At 40.9% G+C, this 27848-nt stretch overlaps 1 protein-coding gene across 3 annotated transcripts; it reads right to left on the reverse strand.

Annotated features, from left to right (window-relative positions):
* Nucleotides 1-14524: 14524 nt before the first annotated feature.
* On the reverse strand, nt 14525-24994 carry E2F6 (E2F transcription factor 6). 3 transcript variants are annotated; one of them, XM_077175077.1, is made up of 7 exons: nt 24700-24994; nt 20720-20768; nt 18997-19213; nt 18522-18681; nt 17413-17526; nt 15986-16137; nt 14525-15266 (listed from the first exon to the last, which is right to left on the reverse strand). In XM_077175077.1, the coding sequence occupies exons 1-6, from the start codon at nt 24763-24765 to the stop codon at nt 16018-16020; spliced, it is 726 nt and encodes a 241-aa protein (XP_077031192.1). In that variant the 5' UTR covers nt 24766-24994; the 3' UTR covers nt 14525-15266; nt 15986-16017. The 3 variants fall into 3 exon arrangements, with proteins under 3 accessions (XP_077031192.1, XP_077031194.1, XP_077031193.1); XM_077175079.1 differs by having other exon boundaries at nt 24715-24989; XM_077175078.1 differs by having other exon boundaries at nt 24709-24989.
* Between the last annotated feature and the right edge of the window lie 2854 nt (nt 24995-27848).

Genomic DNA, 27848 nt, shown 5'->3' on the forward strand with positions numbered 1-27848 from the left:
AGACTGTGGAGGTGTCATTCACTAAGGTGGAGGGACCTCAGGGAGGAAAGGTTAACATTTTACTGTGTTGACTTTCAGCTGATAGCTGGCTGGCAGTGAGCTGATGTCAGAAAAGTGGCTCAATATTTTAACTTTAAAGGAAGAGGAGAGAGAGTCAGAGAAGTAAATATGTGAGTCACTTGCGAGATCACACTCAGTGATATTCTGAGTCAGGGCCCTGGTGCTAAACAACTCCCAACTTGAGGGAAGGTCTGCTCTGAATATCCACCCAAACTCCATAACTGAATTCTGCTTTTACAGTCCACTGAGTCAAAATCCTTAAGCTTCACAGAAACACACACACACAAGAACATTTTGAAAAGTCAATATGGGCGTTATCGCTCACGCTTTACAGTGAGCCACACTGAGTTTGTAAGAGTTTTCTGAAGGAACTGGTGAAATCTGTTTGGGAGAGGCACTGGTTATTTATATCTTAGGACTACTTCATCTTCAGAACAGATTAGGATCTGCTTAACTGCAGCACCACCAAAAAAAAAAAAAAATCACATTGTCTCCTCAAACAGTTTGCTTTGCTAGGAGATCTCACACTAAGTGTGAGAATGAATTGGGTTGCTACTAGGATTATATGTGGGTACTAACTGGATCATGAAGTTACACAGCCTTGCAAAACAGCAGTTCAAAACTCTAAATTACCTAAAATAAACATGATTTCTTCACTTACAGCCTATTCATTAGCTAATTTTTATAAGTAGCACAACAAAAATGTTTTGGCTTTTTAAAAGGATTTAAAATAGGTTTGGACAACAGACCAAACATAATAAGCATGTCTCTAGTGATCAATAAGGAGCTTGTGCTAAGTTCTGTTACTGTGAACAACAATTTTGGGGGTGATTTCAATGAACTCAGAGTTGGGCACTAGCTGATCTGATGATCTAAGATCTTAGTTTCCTCTTAGCTATAGGCAAGGTGCTTCTTTTTTCTTCAGTTTTTCTTATCTATAAGCTTTGTAAAAACTGATCTTTAGCTTATGTGATTTAATGGCTTTGTTCAGAGTGCTATCTAAACAAAGGTAACAAAGAAAATCTTAAATAAGTATAACAGCCCTTTTTACATAGGAAAATAAGTGTGATTGTGACTTCAAAGGCAAGTGTGTAGAAATAGTACCTTCTTGAAATTCTTGTCCAATAGATCTATTCTTCCACCCTTCAGGACATATCTGTTTACTAGCTAAACAAGTTTTACTCTGTTACAGAGACACATTGACAACGGTAGTCAGCTGAATTCCTTTGTATGACACAAATCCTCAACAAAATCATCAGCAGAAGATTTATTGCTGGTTATAAGTGACTAAGTAACAAAAATAGTACTCAGAAAGTCCAATCCTTCTCTCAGTGTTTGCAGAAAACACTGTTTTAATGTGCCCTAGAGGAAAAATAACACCACCTTCTGTGGTCTTTTTACAGTTCTACCTTTTCTACCTTCAGTGGTGTAAATCTCTCAGGGTATCACCTATTCCTACAATGACCATCTAAGGCAGAACTCTTCCTACTCTGTGTATGCTAGTTTTGAAGTCCCATGCAGTGAATTGTCAAATGTTATTTACTATGTTTTGTAAGGCAAAGTCCAAGTCTTCCAGTGTGTCTGCTGTAGCTTTAAGCCTAGGACTCCACAGTTGGATCCTTCATCTCTCTCTCTGTTCCCTGAAATGCTGCTGAACTCTTTAGATAATCTACAGTCCAAATATGTTTTAGGTGTCCCAAGGCAGTAGAGAATTCACTGTTGACCATTTTCACAACTGGCTACATTTATAGGTACAGATTTGTAAGATGTTGGTACTTGGGGCTTATTGGTTAAAAGCCATCAGCTTCACGTTGTTCCTTTAGGGTATTCCATAGTCCCCAAGCCTATTCAGGGAGAAGAGGGATTTGGCTTTGGACCTCAGGCATGCTTTCGCTACTATCACAAAAGAAGCAAAAGGAGGCAAACCACCCATGTGTGCATCTGTTTTAAGAGGAGGGGCTGTGGTTTTAGCACTTGCTTCTGGCTAAGTAAGTCTTTTGCAAATCCTCTCTTCAGGCTTTCACTCTGAAAATATTTGAAGAATATAAGAGCACTACTGACAGGAGAGTTGATTCTCCTAATAGCTAGGTTCTCTAAAATTTAGGTTTAGCATCTCATGGATCTAGTCCATCTTTGTGTTTTGCATATGGGAGAACAGATAGAAGAGCTAAGTGAGTTGCCAGAGATATCATGGACTATCTCTGTTCAGTGACATGAATCAACTCTATCCCAAATGAGAAGCAAATTGTGGCAACAGAGTAAGACGGACAAAACACCTGTCAGTAGTCCAAGCAAATACAGTCTTTGAAAGCTGCCAAAAGTAAACCATGTCAGACTGCTACAGGCAAAGGTGCATAACTATCGACACTCGCTCAGGACGCTGCACTGACGTGGATCAGTGTTGTTGTGATGGAAATAGGACAAGTAATTTTTTAGATAATGAGGTCTTGAGACTTTGGAGGGCATAGCTAAAGATCATCATTCTACTTCCAGAAAATAATGTAGATTTATGTCATTAGTACAGGGATTTCTTTACTTTTATATTCATAAATATGAACTAGGGGTGAAAAGGAATCTAAGTTTATCGTCAGTTTTGTTTGTTTGCTTTATTTTTCCTTTCTCACATGCTAGTGTTCAGTCAGCCTAAGGATTAATAAATTCTTTTTTCTGGATCAAAAATAAACTTCGTCATTTTAGGTTAGTGAAAACAGACAGGAAGACAGGTACACAACTTGTGTATATAGGAGTTACATTTTTGAAGGACTTGCAAAGTCAGCCGCAATCTTCATCATTGATATACTGATTCCAGTGTTGTCTTGGGACAAATAGTACAGTTATGTAAAGTCCACAGAAAAAAACCCCCAACATTGTTTAATATTCTTTCATTTAATTCATCTCTTGCATTGTAATGAGAGGCTTTAAATACAAGCAGCCTTTTAAACCCCATGCACTTCCAAACCAGCCTCAGTAAGACTGACACTACCACATCAATTACTAGCACAGGCCAGCTATAAAATTACAAAACCACTCAGCCATCTGTATAATTAAATGCAAACCAAAGTAATCAAGCAAATGCTAAAGAAAATGTCTTCATCTGGTAAGCTTTGTAGGTGAAGGCCTATATCTACTGTTCTGCTTGGAAATGTATGTACCTTTGTCTCTGTAGGTGTGCCAGGTAGCTGCTTCCCATTTTTTCAAACAGCACATATGACCGACAAATATTAATAAATACCAACTAATAATAGAATTATTCATTGGTACTGTCAGTTGCTGTGTTAAAGTCAGTATCTTAAGCACAAATACCAAAGAATCAAGAAAAGGAGGTGTGAATCAAAAGTGGCTGTGTAATGTCTGGGTGTGTCTGATAACGCAGGACTTGGTCTCTGCCTGGCTCTTAATTGCTTGCATAATTCTCCCCAGCTAAATAACATTGCTTTTGTTAATAAGGTAGTTTCATAGTTTCTTGGATGCATTGGGAAGACAGAAGTGAAGCTGTGCATCTAGGTTAATTGAAATGCTTACGTGATGGTGATGTGCCAGATCCTCTGCTGTAAGTCTCAGGAGGAAACTTGCAGTAAGTGTAGCTTGGAGAGTAAGGACAAAGTGACCTCAGGTTTTCCTTTGCTGCTTTGTGCATTTAGGTGAAGCTTAGGGCTCTGTGGCCCATAGGTGTAAATCACAGTTTGAGAGACTGCTGTGATTTATGAAATCCTTGCTGTTATGCTGTCAGTAGGCTGTTTATACCTCACAGTACCTTGGAGCAGAGGAGGGTTTCTGCTGCTCTTCTTTCTGCAGCACTTCCTTTACATGACACGTTGTAAAGGTTGAAATATTGGAAGTATGCAGGAGTACAATGCTGCTGGTCCTTTGGAAGTGCTGGCCAGAGCTTCTCAAAGGTGTCTCTGCCTCCTTTTAATTTGACAAGGGGACTAGAGATTGATTCAGACCTGTCACTTGTATGTCTGTAACAATTTCTTCCAGTGAACACGTACCTGTAAGAACAAAAGCATTTCTGATAGTTTATTCTGTATTTAAGATCAAACATTTAAACATTAGATACTGAATGGGAATTATGAGAAATGTGGCCAAAGTCCCATGTTTTCCTAGATGAGACATAATCTGAACCAGCATGTTCAGCCTGATCTGATCCAGAATTCTTTAGCAGAATGAGAACCCACGTATGCATTGTCCTTTTTCCATCCTGTGGCAGTTCATGTTACACAGTACACCTTCAAATAAAGTTCCTAGACACTGTCTTGCAGGCTGGTGTGTGGTTTTGCAGAAAATTGCATTAAGAAGAAATGGGATGCCAGGAAGAAAAGGCTTTGTAGCCTTTCAATGAGAACACTCAGCAGGATGGAGGCAGAGAGGAAGGTGGCAAACTTAGTGACCTTCACAGTTATACAGCTATTGAGTTTTTGGAATTGTCATCTTGGATTTTGGTGTAAGAACCACTGGAGACACCTAATCAATCTTTCTTTTGATCTGGCTTTTTGCCATAAGTATGCAGGAACTGGCTTGGAAAATGACAGTAAAACCCCAGGCACTGAATGCTCCCTGCAATTAGGGGGAAATGCCAGTAGATGATGACTTGGATGGAGCAAGCTAAAAAAAGATGATTAGTGTAGAGGTTCCATGTGCATCTCTGAATACCCACATTATGTGTCTCTGCATTAGCACTGTCATTCCTGTGATCTGCTTTTCATCAAGACTTAGCTACTGTTAATTGTGGGGAAACCAAGCCAGTCCAGCTGATACCAGGGTGTAAACAAGTACAGTGGCTGTGCCTGCTCTCAGGGAACTTGCAGGGGCTGTCAGATACCGGTAAGAACAGTTGTGAGTGCATGAGTGAAAACACAGCTTGGCATATAAGGGTTTACAGTCCTCGAGAAATGACATCGCTTTGTATTTAAACAGCATCGGAGTTGAGGGAGGGAGGGAGGGAGGGAGGGAGGAAGGCAGGAAGGAAGGAAGGAAGGCAGGAAGGAAGGAAGGAAGGAAGGAAGGAAGGAAGGAAGGAAGGAAGGAAGGAAGGAAGGAAGGAAGGAAGGAAGGAAGGAAGGAAGGAAGGAAGGAAGGAAGGAAGGAAGGAAGGAAGGAAGGAAGGAAGGAAGGAAGGAAGGAAGGAAGGAAGGAAGGAAGGAAGGAAGGTTACTGTTACTGCTTGGAAAAAATATGACTTTTCTATCTGTTCTTTTGTCCAACATGGGCATTATGTTTAACTACTGTTATTTCTAGACTTGGCTGTCAAATAATAAATGGGATTACTGCATGAAGAGGCTGACATAGAGATGGTCACAGTTTTGCCACAGTCTTTGGTGATGGGGGACAATATTAAAATGAAACACTACACATGGATAAGAAAAAACATATCTTGTAATACTTTAATTTTCTATGTTTATGGAATAATGAAAATTAAGGTATTACAGGAGGTAATTGCAACCAAATTGGAAGAAAACTTGGAAGATTTTGATGTGAGAAAGCTGACATTAGTGGGAATTATTAGGAGACGTTTTCATGTACAATTTTTATAGGAGAATAAAACATTCTGAAGGATATCATGCTATTCTCAAAGTAAAAAGAACTCACTTCATGTAGGATAGCAATGCCTCATGAGGTGAAATAGAGAGGTAAGTATTAGTTGAATCCTTGAGGATTTGTTTTGGTAGGAACTACAAGGATCAGTCCTGGTCCCTCTTGTTTAACTTTTTGACATTGGAACCTTTTTGTTTACCAGCATGAAATCCAGGACTACGCTGTTGATGCTGTTTGCATCATACAACATCAGTAGACAGTTGAGGGTTGGGATATTGCTCAGAAGATCTGGATCAGCTCAATGATGGGAATGATAGAAACAGGACATTTTAAAAATGGTAGAGTCTATAGAGGGACTGCCCTTGGGGACTAGTAAGAAATTCTGATGTAATGTGGGAACGTACCACTTGGAAAGAGCTGAGGAGAATTACTTCAGGCTTACATTAGCTAATGAAAACATGGAATTAAAAAGTATAAATGGAATTGTAAAATTTAACAAAGATACTCGAGTGAGATAGGATAGAGCAAGATCCAGTTAGAACACTGGGACATAAATAGTTCCATTCCTCTGATTGGAGAAGAGGAACTGAAAATGGGAATTTGGCAGAGATAAAGGAACAAAGCAGCCTGTTTTATGGAGGTAGCTTGAATAACTCAGTTTTCTAGATCCAGCAGAGAAGTGAACGAGAATATGGTGGTATCTAAAGATACACCAAAGACAGCAACCAAGGAGTTTAGGAGCTGTACAATTCAGAGGAATGCTGGCAGAAGAGCATATGTGAGTAAACTGGTCACAGATGAGCGCAGATGGGAAATAAGACTGCTTCTAGTATTCACAATGAGGGGTTAGTACAACCTTCATCCAAGTCAAGGCAGCCAGAAAATACCTACCTGCAGTGAGTGTATCAGTGCACTTTGAAAGGGCCACAAGATATGGTGCCTGGCACCACAGGGACTGGAGTCGGGAGCGTTGAGTCGGGAGCTCTCAATGTCATTTTCAGCTCTTATGTGGCTGCAGAAATAAAGGTTTTTAAGAAGCATAGGGTAGTCTGGATGAAGGTTATCAAACTATTTCTTGATCAGTTTTTCTTGATCAGTTAAAGATTTGGTGGAAGTTACATTTGTGCTCAAGAACTGCAGTGAATGTCATAAAAATCAGCACAGTGTGGACATAACTAAACTGGCTGCTTTTCTTTGCTGAAAGAAAATAACCTGAAGGTTATTTCTATGCGTGAACCATTAAATGTTATGTTTTAATCCAATGTAGAATATTTGTTTTGGATGTTTGAAAGAATGTCATAGCATGGATATACTTAGGATGAGGAAATCCTACTTTTGTCCAAGGGAACTTGAAGCAGAATTCTACTTCTTAGAAAGCTGTCCAAGGACTTGGTATCCATGAAGCAGGACAAAGGGGAAATTCTTCCTCACAATGAAGCTGGTGACCTGCACAAAGGCACCGAGTTTGTTGGGTCAGTGAGGGGGAGCATAAGAATCACAGCTTCCTACTCTGGCATCCCTACTCTGCTCCTTTGGGAGGTGTGTCCCCATCCCTTGCAACTGGGACAAAATCAAAGTGGTCACAGGAAGGATTGTTGAGGTGTAGTCCACCTCAGCAGAGCCTCTGTTAAGGGGTCTCTGCTACCTAAGTAAATGCTCTGATCATTGAGCTGTTGGATAACTGGGGACTTTCCTACAGCACAGTTTATCCCCTTTTTTGTTTTTTTTCCAGCCAAAACTATTCAGCAAATTTGAAGCAAATAGTTTAGACATGACTGAAACCACATTTTCCAGGGAATTAACTATTAAATAAATAAATAAATCACCCAACTCTAACTATTACCTCTTTTAAAATCCATGATGCTTCTTTTCCACATAAATTGAAGCTTTTTTTTTTTATTAGTATATGTAATTAAATGTAACAGTTTGACCCATCCATCCAGCCGGGGTAGTAAATTTGGGCTCCTTATTTATGCTGTTCTGGAGTGCACAAGCTGTTTTATAACACTTACAACTAATGCTTATTTCTGTGGTTTACTCATATTTTCCCTTTTTTTGCAGCCAATTTCATCCTATCAGTTCCAACACCTGATCACTGTAGGAGAGAGAACTCTTCTCTATTACATTTTCATGCTTTTCTAGTCAACTAATTTAAACTAATAGAAAAATAAACCACTTTTTTCAGTGACTCTCATGCTAACTTGTTGATAGTTTAAATAGATTATGCCATTCCACTAGATACAAGCTAAACTATTGGAAACAAATCAAATAAAAGGATATAACTAGATGTAGTTTTTAATAGTGTTAAAACTATTCAACCAGAACAACAAGCGGGGTTGGAATTAGATTATCATCAAGGTCCTTTATAACCTAAACCATTCTGTGAATCCATGACTCTATGATTTCTGGTTTGCTCTCTTGGACCTTGTAGCACTCCAAGCATTGCATCTCATTTTTCCAACTGGTAGTGTCCAAATACTCTCCCTAGGCCGCGGCGAGCAGCCCTCTGATGCCTCCCTTGCAGCGTTTCTTAGGACTGTTGGTTGCCGTGTGCGATTGCAGCTGGCCAGGAATGTGAAGTGGTGGTTTGCTTCAGAAGCCGTGGAAGGATGGTTGCAGACATCCCTCTAGTGGCCCCGCAGTGTCCGGGACGGCGGGAGCAGCTCTGGCACCCCCGGGCTCAGCAGGGGCAGGCAGGTGTGCTCCTCTGTGCAGCTGGGTCCTCTGCGGGGCTGGGGAACTGGCAGATAATGTCTCCCTTTTTCCTTTTCACCAAAGTTTCCCTGGAAACTGCACCAGTTCGGGGTGTTTAGAGTGTTTGTTCTACACAAGCCTTGATACTTGAAGGCTGAACCCATTTCACAGGCCACCGTAAAAAACAGATGTACTAGGAGGTTGTATGAGGAAAGGGTTAATCCTGTGTCTAAGTTTTAACCCAGAGTGAGGAAAAACTTTGTAATCATTGAAAAAAGAGGCAAGTTATACTTGAAGATTAATTAAATGTTTCAGATCTTCTTGTCTCTTTAATACAAGACTGATAGAATACCAAAGAGAGGGCGAAAACCCCAAAAAACCCCAAAGTATATGTAAAATAAATATGAGGAACATTTATTTGTACATCTGTACAGTTCAGCTTCTCAACTGAAATTGTCAATAAGATGCTAATTTTGTTTATGTGTTTGAAACATTGAATTTATTTTGCTTTTTAATTTGTTAAAGGACGTGCAGCAGAAATGAGAGCCCTGGGATAGCATCTTTAAAGATAGTGAAGAGGTCTTCAGTACTGTCTTCAGAAAGGGTGCTGTCCCAGGGCACCCACTGTGGTTACTTCATGGAGCACAGCAAGTCTGGGGATTGCCCTTGCTGGTGCTGGACAAGCATCCTATGGCAGGTCTGGGGAAGCTGGCACACTCTGAGGAGTCACTGCAGAGCAGAACTGATCAGAGTTTGCAAAGGAGATCAAGACAGTCCCCCCTTTTTGCAAATGGGCACAGCACAGAGGAATGATTTGTTCCAGAGGCAGCAAGCTGCCTGACAGCAGCAGGATGTGGTGTTGAAAGGAGATAACGGGTTTATACGTAAGTATAACTGTCCTTAAAGGACAGCCCACCCTGAGGTTTTCTCTGTATGGAAACAAAAACTACAGATCTCATCCTTCTGATAATGGTAGTTCTGTATCTCAGTAATTCACCTGTACTACCAGTATTACCATTGTGAATCCATTATTACTTTTAAATAAGAATTACCTATACAAAAATATCAAAGTGCAACAATTAAGTAAATTATACTTAGAGCTGAACTCAGGCCCATTTCAAAGCCATAATTTGCTGTTAATAAAGCAAATTGAGTATTTCTGTTTGAACCTCGATTTTGTTAAACTGACTGGAAGCAATCAACTGAACACATACCACCATCCTGATCAGGTTTTGATTTCAAAGGTGGTAAAAAACTTTTTAAGTTGCATTAGGGAATTTTTTTTTTCTTTTAGCTCTGTATAATTTTCCGTCCAAATTATAAACCCTGCTTTGCTGACTTCCCTCCTTACACCCCAAAAATAGCTCAATGTGTCAATTTAAGAGATGGACAATTGGCATAAAGTCAGCAGAGAGAGCATAAATGCCTGAGACGTTTTTAGGCGACATCTATGTAAACAATTGCTGTTGTCTTGTTTTCATTTCCAGGCAACTGATCCTCAGAGACACACACATAGAATACAGACAACAATATCTGGACAACTTTCCAATCCCTTCTTTCCAAGCAATTTATACTTTCTCCATGTATAAAGGAACAGTATTTTACAGATTGGGAATAAAATATATCTTGATTGGAAGATACTTCTTTTAAAGAGTCTGATCATCATCTAATGACACAAATTTAAAGTCTTTTTGAAAGAAGTAAAATCCCTGAGCTTCAACCTGCAGTAAATTTTTAATACAGTCTAGAGTATTTCAGACCAGGAGAAACACTTGATTAATCAAGAAATACGTATTAATCCACATTTGCCTCTTCTGCTGCTCAGTGGATCAGGGTTCTCAATGTTTTTTGAGTCAAAACTACTAATCTCTGCATGGACTCTGAGAGCCAATGTGTCAATGTTGACAATTTGAAAGACTAGCATTTGTTTCTATCCCTTTATTCAGTTCTTTCAGATAAATCTGCAATTAAGTTTTTTTTATCACAAAAGAAAGGCAGTGCTAATGCTTTAACAGTATTTTGTTTTTACTTTGCTTTATTTTAACCTCTAATCATAGGAAGAATTAATCCTCTATCTCTGTATTTTCCCCATTACTATTCTCACAGGACAGGATAATATATTGCATAATTTCAAATGTGTTTGTTTTCTCTTCAACTGAATAAATACAGAAATCACCTCCAATAGCTTCTTTCCAGCCTGAAGACAATGGCTCAGCAGGCACTTAAGGCTGAAGTTGTTTCTAAAACCAGGGAGATTTTTCTCATGAGAAATTGTTTCTTACACAAAGGATTACTGGCACTGATGGTGAGAATGTTGCTTGGTAAAAAGGTTCTCTGATGATCTGTGGGGAGTAGCATTATCAAGTAAATCACAGTTCTAGCTCCTGACTGAATTCTGTGCAATGTATAGGATGGAGGCCCTGTGTGGATATTGTCCTGTTTTTGTAGGTGTTTTAGGGATTGTGAAAAAATAACAACTAACTTCAGGGAAGCTTGATTTGATCCTTGAATGCCCAGCTGGCAGCAGAGTGTCTGGTATTGGCCACAGTGCACTGCGGTCCAGGAGAGCTCCAAGGGTCTCACTATGGGCTGGTGTTTATAGGGTCACAAGAGAGTTGGCTTTAGTCACAGTAATTTTCCATCCTGGCCACAATTCAGGCAGGTAACTTTATTTGAAAATTTGATAACGAAAATTTTACTCTGGTTAGGTTGTTGTTCAGGCAACAAAAATAAGTTTCCAAGGCTGTTCATTAAAACAGGAGCTTGTTAGACAGCAAAAGTTTCTGGGAGAGGAGTGTTTCTGGTAAGCTCAAGAGAAGCTCAACCAGCTGCTGTTTGTCAAGGCTGAGACCTAATGAGCATTTTTGGGATCGCAGTGTGGCTGGGGTGGGGGGAATGCACCCCCACAGTGGGCTAAGTCAATAAAAGAGTTGCAATGTGCTGAGCTTGGATCTTTGAATTTGCTGTTACAGCTTCTAGGATTGTCTTCTATAACCCCATCCCTTAATCTAGAGTCAATTGGAGACACCACTTCATTCATGGATCACAAGGTAAGGAGCTTCCATCAGCCCACGTCCACATGGTGGGTGTCTGGAGAGTGCAGCTTCAGACCCTCAGATCACCCATGGTCTGCCTGCAGGGGTGGCAGGGAAGAACCAGGGTGCCATACATGGACAGAACCAGGCTGCCCTTTCTCTGCAAACATTAAATTTTCTTCAAAACACAGATCGTGCTTTTCGACTAACAAGTATCTGAGTCCTTCAGTAAACATCTACACACAGTGAGAAGCCTCATCTAGATTTATATAACCTACACAACCAAGGGTAGTTTATACAATTTTAGCCTCAGTGCACTTCTCACAAGTTACTCCAGGCAGATCAGAAGTGGAACCAAAAATAGCAGATCTGTGTTCCTGATAAACCCTTCAGCAGTTACTGAGGTCCCAGCAGGGTGCAGGGGCCAGCCCATGCCAGGATCATGGAACACAAGGGTTTAGAGCTTGCAGCCAGCCCCAGCACGCTGGGAGCAGCTCATGGCCTGGCCAGCAGATGAACCTTGCCACTGACAAGGACTTTTGAAATCAGTGCTTAATTATGCTTATAAAATGAGGCTCTTCACACACACCAAAAAGATTATTCAAAATGAAGAAAATTGCTGACTTTCAAATGCTTTCCAACAGACAACAATTTGCAGGAATCTTCTCTCTCCTAAAAAAAATCACATTATTTAAAACTGTAGTTCACATCTGAGAACTCTGACAAGTGAATTCCCACACCAAGTAAGGGCTGAACTGGCAACCTGCAGTGCTATTTACAGTAAGAATCAGGAAAACCAGGAATTTAATATGGGTCCTGGCTGTTGCTATTGCTGATTGATGCATTAACATTCTTAACCATTCTTATTGAAGGGAAGGCAGAAAGAGTACTAGAAACTTTAATTTATCAGTCCTCAAATAGCCAGGAGAGCTTCTTACACATACAAATGTACTGAAAATGAACAGATGTAGACTTGGCAAAAATAATAATCTCTCAGAAAAAAAATCAAGCATTACTACACAAATTCAGAGTAAGGTCCTGTCACATTTATGAGTGAGCTTGTAACTTGTGTCTAAGTTCAGCATCACTTGGGAATTTTTCAAGCCCAAGTTGAATCTTTTCAGCTAATTAGTGCATTGAGCTTATACAGTACATTGTTTTCCAGTATCACCAATGGGTAATACTGTACATAACCAAGTAGCAAAAGCAGTGGTTTAATCTTCAAAACTCCATTCGTTCTGCTGAAGGTGCACTATTACAACAACAGATGTATTAAACAAAATAGCAGTATAATTGTCATATTACAGCTTCTTCCATTTCACTGTGACAACTGTGTGGCTAAAAGCATGAATTATACTGCTAGAAAACCTGTAAAAATGAGTGAGGAAAAGCAATCGCTAGAGATTTGTTCAAAATGAAAAATTCTAATGTTTCATTTAAATGGATTGTTGCACTGTTGAAGACAAACTTCCTTAACATTTTTAAGATGGTTATTTTGTAAAAATGTACTTCCTTACTTTTTATATAAGGTAGGTAATGGTTAAGAGTTAGAGTCGGTTTAGATTAAATATTAGGAAGAAATTCTTTATTATGAGGGTGGAGAGGCACTAGAACAGGTTGAGAAGCTGTGGATGCCTTATCATCTCTGGAAGTGTTCAAGGCCAGGTTGGATGGGGCTTTGAGCAACCAGGATGAGAGGAAATGGCCTCAAGCTGCACCAGGGAGATTCAGGTTGGATGTCAGGAAGAATTCCTTTACTGAAAGAATTCCTTTACTGAAAGAACTGTGAAGCACTGGAAGGTGCTTCCACTGGGAGGTGGTAGAGCCACCATCCTAAGGGAGTTCAAGGTCTTGGAGGTCTTTCCAACTTAAATAATTCTGTGATGTAGGGGAAGCTGTCCCTCTCCAAAGCAGAGGCGTTGGAATTATGTGACCTTCAAGGTCCCTTCTAACTTTAACTATTCTAGGATTTTATGATCATGTAACAAAAACCCACCCCAACATACAGCATTCAGAATTAGTTAGTGTTGGAAATTTTTATACATTTTATGGGAAACATCGTCCTGGGTTGTTGGACTAGTGTAGGGGCAAATCAATGCTTCTCTTTTGCACAAACCTCCCCCCCCACCAAAACAGAACAGCAATGTAAAACATCAAATAGAGTTTGCCATCTGAACAGAAACCAGTCACTGAAGGAAAAGGACAATTTTCCTGTGCAAAAAAATGCTTTCTTAGTTTTAACCCTCATTCCCAGCTTCACTGGAGGAGCACCTTCCTCATTTTTACCCTGTTCTATGTATTCATTGTGCTGTCACTTTGCTTTTATTTATTTTTATTACAGCTTAGACTGTAGTTTGAATTTCACAGACAAAAAAAATAGGATACTATTTTTTTCAGAAGTCCTGTATTCTGGAGCCTGAAGTTGATAGGACAGATATAAAAATTCATTACTTTCTGACACAAGATTGCACTTGGTGTTTTTTCCCCAAATTGCAAAGTATACTACTATGCATTTCGCCGAATTAGGGAACCTTGTGGAAAACAGAGTTAACTCACAATCTGTATTTAGGTATATTTATGCTCATCAGTGTCACCTGTTCCAACTTATTTGTATTGTAGAACATAGGGCATTTAATTTCACTGCACCTGTCTAAAATACCTGTAGAGCTGCTGGCTAGAACATGCAGGGTTTAATTAGCTTTGATGGTCTCACTTGTGAGTAGATGTATAATTGTCAATACTGTGTGACCCAAGGACTTGGACTTCCCACTTAAAACCAAACCTGCCAACCCACCCCTACAGAAACCATACTGGGACGAAGTGAGCCCATGCATAGCATTTGTCCAGTGACATTTCACTCCCTTAGAAAATCCAGCATATAAATTCAACAGCTTTGTTTTATGGATATGAAAGATGGATAATATAGACTTAATAGTCCTTAAGTATTTTACATATTTTTGCAAGCTGAGCCACAAAGACGTCACGATACTCAGCTAAGGTTCTGCTGTATGTAAACTGGAATGGACCAACTTAAGTAGTTATCTATCATTCTTTTGAAAATTGTTTCAGTACTGTGGCATCACAAGATCCAGATCTAAGTGTTATCTGACAGTACCATGTAAAACAGATTTTAGATTTTCACCTAATTTTAAATGCTTGTAGTCACTCAGTGAATTGCAGCAAAGGCAACCCAACATGTATCATTATGACTATTTTGTATTTTTGTAAGCTTATTTTATTTCTTTGCTGTACAGAGGCAGAAATGCAAACCATCTCAATAAATGTACATCAGTAACTACCCAGAAATGATACAAGTATGTACACACAAAGCCCAATTATTTCACTTCAGTGTTGATACCATAGTTCATGTAGAGCTGGATACAAACAGCACTTACACAGTGTAAAGCATAACTCTTGGGATATTTACATCTTGTTCTTCATATCAAAGGCTTCCAATACACCAGTTCTTTGTTACACTTGTGTTTGACAATCCTGCTTAGTAGTGCTGCCTCAGAACTGAAAAGTGCATTTCTTCATTTTATACATTCTCACACAGATTATGAACCGCTCCAGAAATTGTTCTCCAACCTTAATTTTTGGAAGTAATTGATTATCTTTGTTTTCTGTCAATTAAAATTTTAAAGTAAAAAACTATTTTACCAAAGCTCTGTAGGTCATATGCAATAAGGAAAACAAAGCTCCTAAGTGCAACTCCAGAAACTGTTGTCTTTTGACTTGGGAGGATAAGCAATCCTGTGAAAACACTCAACCAATCCACTGCTGGATTTTTAAAACACTTTGGAACATTTCAGGTTACGAAGTTTGCAGATCCAAGCAGTTTGGAAAAACCCTATAATACAGATATTTACATTCTATATTAGATTTTTGTGTTGTAATTAATCTGGCATCTCAAATGTTTTTTTTCTTCCATCGGAGATCTCACTTTAAAAGGAAAATAAAAAAGGAATATGATTAATTATAGAAAATAAAATTTTGAGTTATTCCACAAGCAAAATAATTTAAAAAATGCCTGGGATGAAAAAGCCAACTCTCCCCTTCACCTATAAAGCAGCACTTCTAAAGATAATTTCTTTCTTTGTGTTCTGAGCTACTGCAATTCCTGCCAGATTTATCTTTACGCCACAACATCCGGGAGCACTAGGCTTCTTCAGAATCTCTATCCCATCCAATCTTGTTTTAGGAGATTAAAATACAACGTTCCCTCTTCTGTCTGCCCTCCCTTAGAGCAGTAGCACAGTCTCGTTTAAAACAGCATCATAACTCTCATGGCAACAATCTGAGCTGAGCAGGACTCTGTAGTGCAGCAGCTGAGAGCTGACACATGGAGCTGAGAGCTCCATCCATGGGCTCTGACAGGAAATCAGCAAGGAGCAAAGGAAGGAAAAGGCCAGGGAACAAGAGTGCCTTGCTCTGTGTGCATGTGTCTGACTCTCTGACCTCCTGTTGCTGTGAGGTAACACAACAGCACAGACTTCTCTTCCAGGCGTTTCCTGTACTCCCACACATCTTGGCCCACAATCTATGCTCTGAAAATTACACTTGTTCAACAGTACAGCTTACAGCTTTATCAGAATGATATGATAATCTTAAGAAAATTAAAAAAAATACACGTGGATAAAAATGGAAACGGAGAATGTTACCTTCATCAGGATAAAATGATGTCTCAGTTTCACTAGATATGGACAGTATCCATATCTTCACAAGTGTCGGCACCTGGATTCTCTTTTTCCACCTCACACAGGTACACGTCAATGGGTCCTTTCGTGCTCTTCACATGCACTTCTATGTGATCCTATAAAACAGCAACTTGTATATAATTCAAAGAATAAATCTTATACATTCTTTATTTTTGCACTTATTTTAAAGACAATAGATTAAAAACAGAACAAATACAGCTATTTAAAATTGTTACTGCTTCCACATAAATTATGACATTACATACATTTGTAGGACAACTATTTTGCAGAATTAAGCTAACAAGCTTTCATTTTTAATGAATGTGCATTTAAGTATTTGTTTAGTCTTTCTATTGACTTTCAGATATATGACCAAGACTTACTTATGTTTAGGAAGAGTAACAAAATTTAAAAACTTGACAAAACATTGCCATGAATCCGACAACAAACTGGAGCACAACGCTTTAACAAAATAGTAAAGCAACTAATCCTAATTGCTTCTACTGCTTTCCTTCCACAGACATCATGTGGCAAGACACAGAGCAAATAAATCTTAATGCATGATGGAGAAAATATTCTGTTCCAATGTACAACTTTTGAAATTCTGCCTTTTTATTGCTTCAGGAGGCATCTGGAATTTTATCTTTTTCATCTCCACTGGATGACAGACAGCTCCTTTGACCAGGGAAACTACTGGAGATCTATGTAGTGGATCTAACTCTTTGGTTTTACTGATTAATTTCCTTTTCCTAAGATATCCCCACCTTTCTATCCACATAGCAAGGCAACTTCAATGACTATGCAATTGGGAAGATTATCAAAAATGCTCATGCAAAAAAGAAAATGGAATTAAAGCTCCGTTTGTTATCTTAGGCTGTCTTCCAGGATTTGCCCTCTCAGAGCACTACCAACAGTGGGTTCCCAGTACACAGGCCCCACTATGCAGCTGCAGCACTGCTGGGTGCAGGGGCAAAGGTCTGGCTCCTCTGTGAGACAAGAATGGAGCCTGTGTATTGCACCGTGGGGTGAGGACAGGGCACAGGCACACTCCATGAAAAATCCCTCTAGATATCATCTACCAGAGTGACAAAAGGTATTCTTTTTCCAACCATACTGTACATTGCATACTTTATTACAGGTTTTCCATTCTCTCTAACAAAACCAGGTAAGTAAAGCTCAGATACATTTATGGCTTAGTAATTTAGGCAAAAAGAAAAATACAGCAACTAAGCTTCTAAGACTATTATCCCTGCAGCACTGTTCAGTGGAACACAAGAACATCTAACTACCACTATCTGCATGACAGAAACTGGAAATCAATTACTGACTGCTGCTGCAAAAAATCAAATTTATAAACTTTTGTTTCTTTAGGAGAAATGTATAAAACTTACGTCTTTAGGAACTGGTATTTCCAATTTGGTTTCCTCTGGAGCTTTAATTGCAATCACAATCTGTTCCTGAAATGCCTGAATGCTTCGGATATCTTGGTACGTCACATAAGCTAGTGTATACATTGGTCAAGGATTATGTAAAGTAATTTGCTAATGGGCAGAAGCAAGAGTGTGATGTCAAGATATGTTGAGGCAGAATACCAACTTCAGAAAATTGATCAACAATTCAGCAGAGGTTAATACTAGCTTTGTAAAATGAAGTATCAGCTAATGGTAGAAAAATACTTTTCTGTATTTCCAGGAAGGAAAAAAGACTTTTAGAAATATATTCAATGTTATAAAAAAACCCCAAACAGTCTTCACAGATGTTGTCATAAGTCTACAAAGCCAAAGGAATACTGTTCTTCAGGAATTACACTCTTGTTTTCTAATAGCATGAAAATAATTTCCTGAGACACTGTAGAACTATTTTCTGAAGCAGTAAGGTATAAAGAATATTGAGCACATTTCATTTGTGCACATCCCTTAACATCTTGCCAAACAAGGGAACGAAATAATATTTTATTGTAACCCAAAGCCAAAATTCAATCTTTATGCCAAATATTAAAATGAATCTCTTTTCTATTGTCAAAACCCATCTGGAAGTCAGAGCTGCACTGGAATCTCTTTCAAGAGAGAAGGGTATTAGGATATAACCAACATTCCATTATATCTCCTTGGCAACAGGCCACTGGGACTCCATTCTGAGTCCTCTCTGTCATCTCACTAAGCATCTTGAGCTCACTGGTGGGTCAAAACCTGCCCCTGAGCCAACTCAAATGGAGAGAACAGCGTGATGGTCAGGGTACTAAGACTATTCCCCACTTCATTCTTCTGCAGTGGAAAGGACACACAAGCAACACTCCTCCGAGGACAGGCTAGACTGTCCATGATACTGCAAAGCAAGGCACAGGACAGGCATGCTCAAATGCAAAATAATCAGAAGTCTGCTATTATAAAACTCATTATCGAGCAGTACTGCATACCTGTGGTATCAGCCTACACTTCTTACTAGATATGTATGTGCAACCAAAACCATCTGTTAAAATAATGCAAGAGTTGAAAGGATATTTTGCATTTTCTTTGTCATCTGTTAGTTCAAATATCTGATGAGCACAATTCTTGATTAATTCATCCAGAGCTTCTTCCATGGCTGATAAGTCAGAAAGTTCATCTTTAAGGTTCTGCTGCTCTGGTGCTTTTCCAATAAGTTGGTCAAGACTGTTACCTCTAGAAGAATATGAAAATTGTCTAGCATGTTTGTATAAATAAAAGCATGTTTATCAAACATCAAGTATACTAACAGCAAACAGTGAGAAAGTCTGGCATCCTTTTATCTGCTGAAATATGCTTCCATGTACTTATGCACTTGATACTTGCTAATGTATTAGGTAATTCACATAGCATAAGGAAGGATACAGAACTTAAAATATTATCTATGAGAAATAACTTAATATGCTTAAAGATACTCTCAAAATTATAAACATTACTCAACACTGTTGGGTTTTACTGTTTCAGAAACTAGAAGCTTCAAAGCCAACTCACATCCACTGGATATGATTCTTAGATCTTTTCTGAATCAAGTCGATGCCATCCAACACATTGGTGATGTCATACACTCTTCGTTTTCGTACTCCAAGTGTTGTTGCTACTTCATTTAAATCAAGGACACCGTCTGGAGCTTTTCTGAGAAGAGCCATAAATTTTCGTGTCAAAAGCACCAAGGATGCATCAAATCGAGGCCTTTTGATGTCCACAGTTTCTGTAAAGTTTTGGTAGAATATTTAGGGTAAGCTACTACATAAGTATGAAGTAAAAAAAATGATAGCGATGAAGTAACAATGAAAGTAAAAGTCTGGAAGCACTGCAGTCTTTAATACTTAAATTGCAATGGAACCATATAAAGCCTATTAACTACACACACCTTCATTTGTTTGCAATGATTTTATCTAAATAGCAAGCATACATTTTTGTGCTTTCAACATTCATGACTCCACACCGCTAGTATGGATATTAATAACTGAGTAACTGTATGCTCTACAGGAGATGGGATCGGATCACTGACCAAATACCAACGAAACCTTTGGTTAACTATAGACCGTGCTGAGGTGCTGCCAGAGAAACACAGCTCTATGTCTGCTGCATTACACTATTAGAGTATTTTTTCACATCTTTTTGGTCCAGTTTCACCAGCACACCTTGCATGTAACCATTAGGCATGGTTCACAAGTCAGCTTGGCTTCAGGACTGTTTCAGCCTGCACAGGACCTATCTGCTCTGGAACTGAAGAATTTAGTATGCAGACAAACTGTTTGCACTATCTGGTCTCAGGGCAAAAGAACTAGTCATTCCATTGCTTGATTTACTAATACAACAAAGATCTGCAGCTACCCTGACACCAGGGTTTAGAAGATCCCTGTGCTATGTGTATTCATTATCACCATATTTGCAGAAAGAGCAGAAATCCCTGATGAATAACTTGAGATTGTTATTTATGTATGCAAAAAGCACAAAAAAGCACCCACTTCTGAGTCAGAAAGTCATGGTATGCACACGCTCATTTGATAGTAGCCAATAAAAGATTGTCAAATTCAGCTGTTACTTGTCTTTTCTCCTGTAAAGCAAACCCGGTATTTAATCTGATCAACCTGTGTCCCCTAGCAATATTCCAGTCTAATGCTCCAAGAAAAGGTGAGTGTGTAAAGAAAGTACCTTAGACAACACTTTTACTTCAACCATCAGTATTTTTCCCCAAGATGAATGAGATACACACTTTTATTCATAATGTATCACACCCATTCCATGGCTGCAAGTTTGGGCACTACTTAACATGAAGTGACAGGTTCAACAACTCAGTTTTGGACTGTGTTACTGTCAAAGGTGTGAAGTAATTCAGCTGGTGAGAAAATAAACAAAAAAACCTAAAAAACCCAACACCCAGAAATTCACTCAAGTTTATTTCCACATTTATTAACACCAGTTGAAATGCAACATTTGGCAGTATGTTGTTCCAGTTTTCTCTAACTCACTTTTCCTGTGCACTATTTTCTATATAGCAACGGGGAGGCATACTTGCAACAGATCTGAAGAGAAAAAACTATAAAGAATGTATTGCTTCACATCTGTTATTTCAGTCAGTGTTCAGCATTTTTCCTGCTCTGCTGATATTAAATACATTTTTTCATTTGTCTACAGCATTGTAGTCACATTGTAAAAAGGCACGACATACTGTAAGATTAATTTTTACACATGACACACAGCAACTTACTTTTCACAAGCCGTGTGTCCTTGTGCGCATTCAGGTCAATCATTGGTGCCTGAGGAAATAAAAAGGGAAAAAACAACTGTCATAAAATGCTCTCTACAAGGGGAGCTTCCTTAGAAGAAATCCTCCAATCTTCTTTAGATGTTGCAGCCATCACAGCTCTGACAACTCAACAGCTATTACTGTTAAGTGTCATCAGATTAAAGGAATACATGCTTTTTAACTCCTGCCACAACTTTCAGCCCTTTATCTCAGCACAACTCACTCTGTTTTCAAAAACAGGAAACACCATTGAACTCACTGATGCTCAGAGGCAAGGCTGTAACCTCTCTTGCTTCTTCTGTTTCAATTCATGGCCATGTCCTTTCAGTTGCCCATCGTGTACAACTGTAAAATACCTCATAACCTTTAAAGTTCTTAACTTGCTTGCAAGTATGGAATGAAATTTGTCTGGGGAAGTTTGGGTTAGATATTAGAAAAATGGATCTTCACTCAGAGGGTGGTTGAGTACTGGAACAGGCTCCCCAAGGGAAGCAGTCACAGCAGCAAGAGCTCAAGAAGCTTTTGGACAATGCTCTCAGGAACATGGTGTGACTCTTGGGATTGTCCTGTGCTGGGACAGGAGTTGGACTTAATGATCCTTTCAGGCCCTTTCCAACTCCGAATATGCTATGATTTTACTGAAGGGCTGCAGTAGCTTAACAAGTTCTCTCAGGAGTTTATTAACAGCCTTCCTATCCTAGTGGGCCTAAAACAGGAACAGCATTCCAAGGGAAATATATGCCAAGTAAAGAAAAAGAATAATTTCCCTCAATTTACTGTTCTCCTGCTAAGACAGCCTCCTATGCCTCAATGTCAGGACACAATACAGGTGCACATTTAGCCCACTGTCCACGAGGACCCCAGGTCCTTTCAACAGGCTAGTCCCCAGCCTGTGCCACTGCAGGGTAAAGGCAAGGCTTTAACTCTTGATTTTCAACTTCCTGGGTTTATGAGGTGTTAGATGACCCCTTCCTCCAGCCCATAAACCTCACATCCTCCACCTAACAACAGGCCCTAGGATAGACCCTGCCAGGCACCCACCAAAACTGCTCTATCACCCCCCTCCACAAGTGGTCAGGGGAGAGATGTAACAAGAAGTTCATGAGCTGAGCTACGGACCAGAAGAGATCACTCCCCAAATACCATCATGGGAAAAACAGACTCAACTTGGGAATATTAATTAAATTTATTACCAATAAAATTACAGCAGTATAATGAGAAATAAAACATATCTTAAGAAAACACCTTCCCTCCACCCCTCCCCAAGCTCTACCCCATCCACACCAGCAGTGCAGGGAGGTGGGAATGGGGGTTATGTCAGTTCATCAAATGCTGTTCCTGCTGCTGCTCAGGGTGGAGAATCCTTCCTCTACTTCAGTGTGGAGGTCCCTCCCACAGAAGAAAGCACCTCATGAACTTCTCCAATATGAGTCCATCCCACAGCAAGAGCTCACCAACTGCTTCAACTTCCATCACTTTCCCTCAGGGTGCAGTCCTTCAGGCACAGCCTGCTCCAGCAGGGCTCAAGGGTCACAAGTTCTACCAGAGCCTGCTCCAGCACGGGCTCCACTCTCCATGGATCCACAGGTCCCTACTAGGAACCTGTTCCAGCATGGGCTGCCCACAAGTTCACAGCCTCCTTTCAGGCATCCACCTGCTCCAGCCTGGCTCTCCTTCATGGGCTGCAGGGTGAATCTCTGCATCCCCATGGTCCTCCATGGACTGCAGCTGAGGCTGCAGGGAGTCTCTGCTCCAGCACCTGGAGTACCTCTTCTTCCTCTTTCTCCCCTCACTTTGGTGTCTGCAGAGTTGTTGTCTCATATATTCTCACTTCACTCTTCTCTGGCTGTAATTACAACTGTATAATAACTTTTTTCCCCCTTCTTAAATATGTTATCACAGAGGCACTATTACTGTCTCTGATGAACTCTGCCTTGGCCAGTGACAGATCCATCCTGGACCTGCCTGGAATTAGCTCTGCAGGACATGGGGGAAACTTCTGACAGCTTCTCACACCCTGCAGCCCCCCACCTGCTATCAAAACCTGACCACAAAAACCCAACACAGGTTTATACAAGCCCAAGGTTTCCTTTGTTTGGGGTCCCTGTTCCAGCTACTGTACAAGATTAAGTTATTTTAAGGGTCCAAATGTCTGAGGCTCTGCTATGGGAAACCTGGGGTTAATCTGGTGAGGGGACCTTGGGTGTGTGAGTGTGGGGGTGCAGCTGCAAAGGGGCCTCAGTCCCAGCTCAGGTGGTGTGAGAGTGACTGACAAGAGTGGCTCTTGAATGGTCAGACAGGGAAATTTCTTTAATATTGTGACCTTTGACATTCCTTGCTAGTTTCAACACTACAACTTTGGCTTTCCAAGCATCATATCTGCATGTCCAGGCACTTTTTATCCTTGTTTGTTAGGCTGTCCTTCAAGTCTGTCCTGTTCTTTTTGCCATGAATGTCATGATGAAACGTGTTTCTCCTTACTGATCTCAATCTCTTCAGCTCCTCCAGCTTCCAAAGCTGCCTTCCCAAAAATTTCAACTTACCTCTTGGCAGAATAAGCTGGAGTCTTGAAGACTCAGTAAGCTGGAATCCAGGTTCTGCACTCTACTACTAACCTTCCTTGAATATCCCACTGTTAAGAAAACTTCCCAATCTGACCATTCATGAGATTCCCTGTAAGTCTCATGCTGTCACTGCTGGGACTGAAGCCCCTTCATGGTGGACTGCTTCAGTGAGCTATTCCTCAGTGGCTCAACCCCAGGTTTCCCACTGCAGAGTCTCAGATATCTCTCCATAAAGCAATTTACTCACGGTGAATAAACAGCCCAAGCTGGTACCTCCAAAGAGGGATTCACAACAAAGGAAGCTCTAAGTTTTTATACCCTCATAGTCTACTCAGGTAAATCTTGCCCTCAGTTCTCTGCTCCTGCTGTGTCTCCCCATACATCTCTCTTCATCCGTCTTGGCAGTGCCACCACCTCTGTGTCCTTTTGTTATCCAAAAGGTTGGCAGTTCATGGCTTCTGCTGCATCCCTCAGTTTCCACTGACCTGGTCAGTGTCACCTTCTTCCTGCCCTTTGTTATCCCAAGGGTTGGGCAGTTCATGGCCTCTCGTCTAGGGATCCCACCCATCTGCTGCCTGCAAACTGAGCTACCTGCAGAGATGTAATTCCCACCCACTATTCCATGGCCATCACAGGCAAGGGCTGTTAATGATTACCGCATCTTTGACCTCCCTGTTTATAGGAAGCTGATTGAGGAAAGTATCACCCACTGTAAACTCATCTAAGTATCTACATAAAGAAGCTGTGCCAAACACTATTTGCTTCTTACAATCATCACTTCAATTACCCACCAAAAAACTTATGTGAACTCTTTCATGGCTTTAAGAAAATACTACCAAGTAAACTTTAGCCCAACTGACAAGATTATTTTAAGGAAAAAAATAATGTATTTAAAATATATCACAAAATTAAAAGCATGCACCATCACGATTAACTAAAAAACGTGTAACTTTTTTTTAAAGTTTTACAAAATAAGACTTTTTTGCAAACTACTTCATAGCATTGCTAAAGGTAACGGTGGCAGCTGCATGTAAGACGATCACAGACGTTAATAGCATAAAACCCATTGTAGTCCTCTTTTCTCATACTCAGCTACACCATATTTAGCTCGATTAAGAGGCTGTAAGTGACACAGGCGAGAAAAACCATCCTTTTGCATTCTAGCACCTTTCCCGGGAAGCCCGCCCCAACGCCACGAGGGAGGGAAGCACCCCAATGCTCCTCTCGGCTACCACGCTGCCTGGCCCGTCGCATCTTTCCCGCCCAGAGACGTAGGCCGGGCTTTCGGCCGCCCCCTCACAAGCTCCGCGGCAGGAGCGCAGCTGCAGCGCCGTCCCGCCCTCTCCCCATCCACGGGCAGCGCCTCCCGCCATGTACCTCACTCACACGCACCGAGTCCGGCTGCAGCGGCTTCGGGCGCTCCCACTGCTCGGGGCTGGCCATGTCCGCCCGGCCCCGCGGCGAGGCGCTGGAGGAGGCAGAGCGCACAGACGCCCTCACGCCGAGGCTCCGAGCCGCGGCCGGGCGCGGGGCGCCGCGGGGCCGCTCCCGCCCTCATCGCTGCCCGTCATGGCCGCGGCTCCCGCGCGCGCCTGGGGCGGGAACGGGCGGGAGCCGCGCACGCGCCCTCCCCTCTGCCGCCGGGGCGCGCGCGGCGCCGCCGCCTTCTCCCTCTGTTACCCATCGGCCCCCGCGGCGCCTTCCCGCCCTGCCCGGCTTCTCCCGGCTTCTCCCGCCCCCCGGGACAGCCCCCGCCTCTCCCAGCGCCGGCAGGAATGCGCCAAATCAGCTCCTTTCCTCCCCTTCCCTCCCCTTCCCTCCCGTCAGCCTGTCGGACCGGCGCAGGAAACGGTCCCGTCGCCCCCGTCCTCGCCTTTGCGACAGCGACAGCGCACTGAGCGCTGCAGCGGCCAGCGTGGGTTAAGGGAGGAATCACAGAATATGCTGAGTTCGAAGGGGCCACATGGATCGTCGAGTCCAGCTCCTGGCTCTGCACAGGACACCTCAGGAGTCACACCATGTGCCCGAGAATGTTGTCCAAGTGCTTCTTGAGCTCTGCCAGACTGCTGCTGTGACCACTTCCCTGAGGAGCCTGTTCCAGTGCCCAATCACTGGTTCTCTGGGTGAAGAAGCATTTTCTAATATCCTACCTGAACCTCCCCTCCCACAACTTCAGGCCATTCCCTCAGGTCCTGTCCCTGGTCACCGAAGAGAACGGCGGTGAGGCCTCCCCTCGGTCTCTTCCAGGCCAGGTGACATCAGGCACCCCTCACACGGCTCCCCTCAAGGAGAGGGTCCTCACTGGTCACTGCGAGGAGGGAGATTTCTCTTTCCTCCAGGTAACAACATGAGCTAGGAGAGAGCATTTTGGCTGAGCATTGCCATGCAAGTGTGTGTGAGAGTAATGAGTATTGACTCCCTGCCAAATCACCTGGTTTTGTCAATACTTGGTAGTACAAGGCAGCCAAAGCTGTGTGTGTCGCTCACAGGGGAGACATGGATAGAATGCCCATGTCAGGTATAAGTTAATTACAAGAGGTTTCTGAGTGAAGGGCAAGGTATATTCCTCTAGGGCCAGACAGGAACCATCAAATGTGGCATGTCCAAACTAATCCTGTACATTTACTTTGCAGCAACATCCTTTCCCCAGTCCCAGTTCCATTGCTCCTGCCCTTTCCTCCATGCTTCTGATAATGTTTCACAAGCACTGATGCCTTGTCAATTGCCAGCCTCAGCAGTACTCTCAAAATTTCCAATTGCTTACATAACTTTCGTTTGTCAGACAAAAACATTTCTTTAAAACACAGCTCCTTGTTAGGTAGTCATTTGTTGCTTGATTGCTCTTTCTGGCAATTTACTCTCTTCTACAGCAGGTAAGTCTGTCATGGAGTTCTTTTGCTTCAAGAATTATGAACTTTTTTGTTTCTCCCACCCACATTTCAGGTGAAATTTCTAGTCCTGATTTCATCAGACATGTAAAACTGCTAGCCTGATATGAGGAATTCAAAGCCATGAAGAACTTTTTTCATATTCTGTCAGACAAAACAAGTAAACTAACACTATTATCTTGAATAAATACTGAATTAATTTTCATTTACCATGTGTTTCATAGCCCTTCCAGTTAGACATTTCTTTAGAGTAGCTTATGGTATCACCAATGATGTATCAGATGCCTTGATAGAGGATGGAGTTTCCTTCATAGCAACCAATTTTCAGTCAAGTACTTGCATGGTAATAATTGACCTTCTAGAGAAGTGTAGAACTAAGGTGAGTTGTTCTTGTGCTCTAATGAATCAACCAGAATAAAAGAGGGAAAAACATATTACAGCTCCTCAAAGGCAAAATGTGTTTCAGGAGATTTGCAGTTGTGCATTTAATGATGTCATGCAAATGCTGGTTGTCAGTATTGTAAGGCATGGTTAGACTGCTGCAGGTGCAGGTTTTCCTATCATGGAAGGGGCACATGATTACACCAAAATGTAAAAATGCTCATTTTTACTGTGTGTGCAACATAACCTAATTGCTAACTTCTCTGTGGTCGTACGTGTAGTTCCACAAGGAATGAATATTATTCACTCTCTTTTGTATTCTGGAAGATGTATTTTATCATTGCAGTTCCAGATTGTATAAACCCACTGTGATAGAGCAGGTTTTTTTCCACCTGGAACAGCAAAACAGTTTGGAGTAGATATTTAGAGCCACGTTAGTTTGAGGTGATGTGAGGAATGTGCTGAGCAGTGTTAAAGTCGTTGAATAGGAATTGTTGGCTGTTGGCTGGTCAGACACTAGGAAGATGTTAACAACTCATAATTTGAGGATTAGGATACATGAATTCCTGTATTAACCCATGTGGAAAACATTGCATCAACATTTAACTATGCTGTTGTTCTAGCCAGTCATAAGATCAAATCCTATTGTTCCTGTGCTTCTCTGTCCTTGCCTGCTGACGTTATCTCACAGAGCGAAGAAGAGCCCCACAGGGATTCAGATTCAGAAAGTGTTTTCTCTATTTATATGAAAATTAATAAGACTTATTATTCTTTTAAATGAAAATTAGATGTTGAAGTAACTTGCTTGACTATCAGGAGTTTTTGCTGTGGTGTTCTACTGTTAAAGAGTTTTATTCTAGTATGTTATTACTTACATTTTACAAAGCTGATCATTAAACATCACACATTCTTTATCAGAATCATCTTGTTGATGAAAATGTAAATTATACCCCATTTACTCTTATCTTAATGCATATTAAAATGAATGTACATTCTCTTAACACCTCCAGACATTAACTGTACAAAACATGATTCTTAAAATAAAATATTTGATTATTTATCTGTAATCGGTTTCTTTTTCATTACATTGATTCTTAGTGTGCCACCAGGGGGCAATAATTCATTTCCTAAATCTGATTTTTTACCAACAAAACCTGCCAGAATAGTGAGTGGATTTACTAACATTTCTTAATGACTGTATTTGAAAGGCAAAACATAAGTTTCTTTAAAATGCTTCTTAAATTACTTCTGTAATTT

This window comes from Agelaius phoeniceus, chromosome 3 (assembly GCF_051311805.1).
Source record: "Agelaius phoeniceus isolate bAgePho1 chromosome 3, bAgePho1.hap1, whole genome shotgun sequence".
Classification (NCBI taxonomy): domain Eukaryota; kingdom Metazoa; phylum Chordata; class Aves; order Passeriformes; family Icteridae; genus Agelaius; species Agelaius phoeniceus.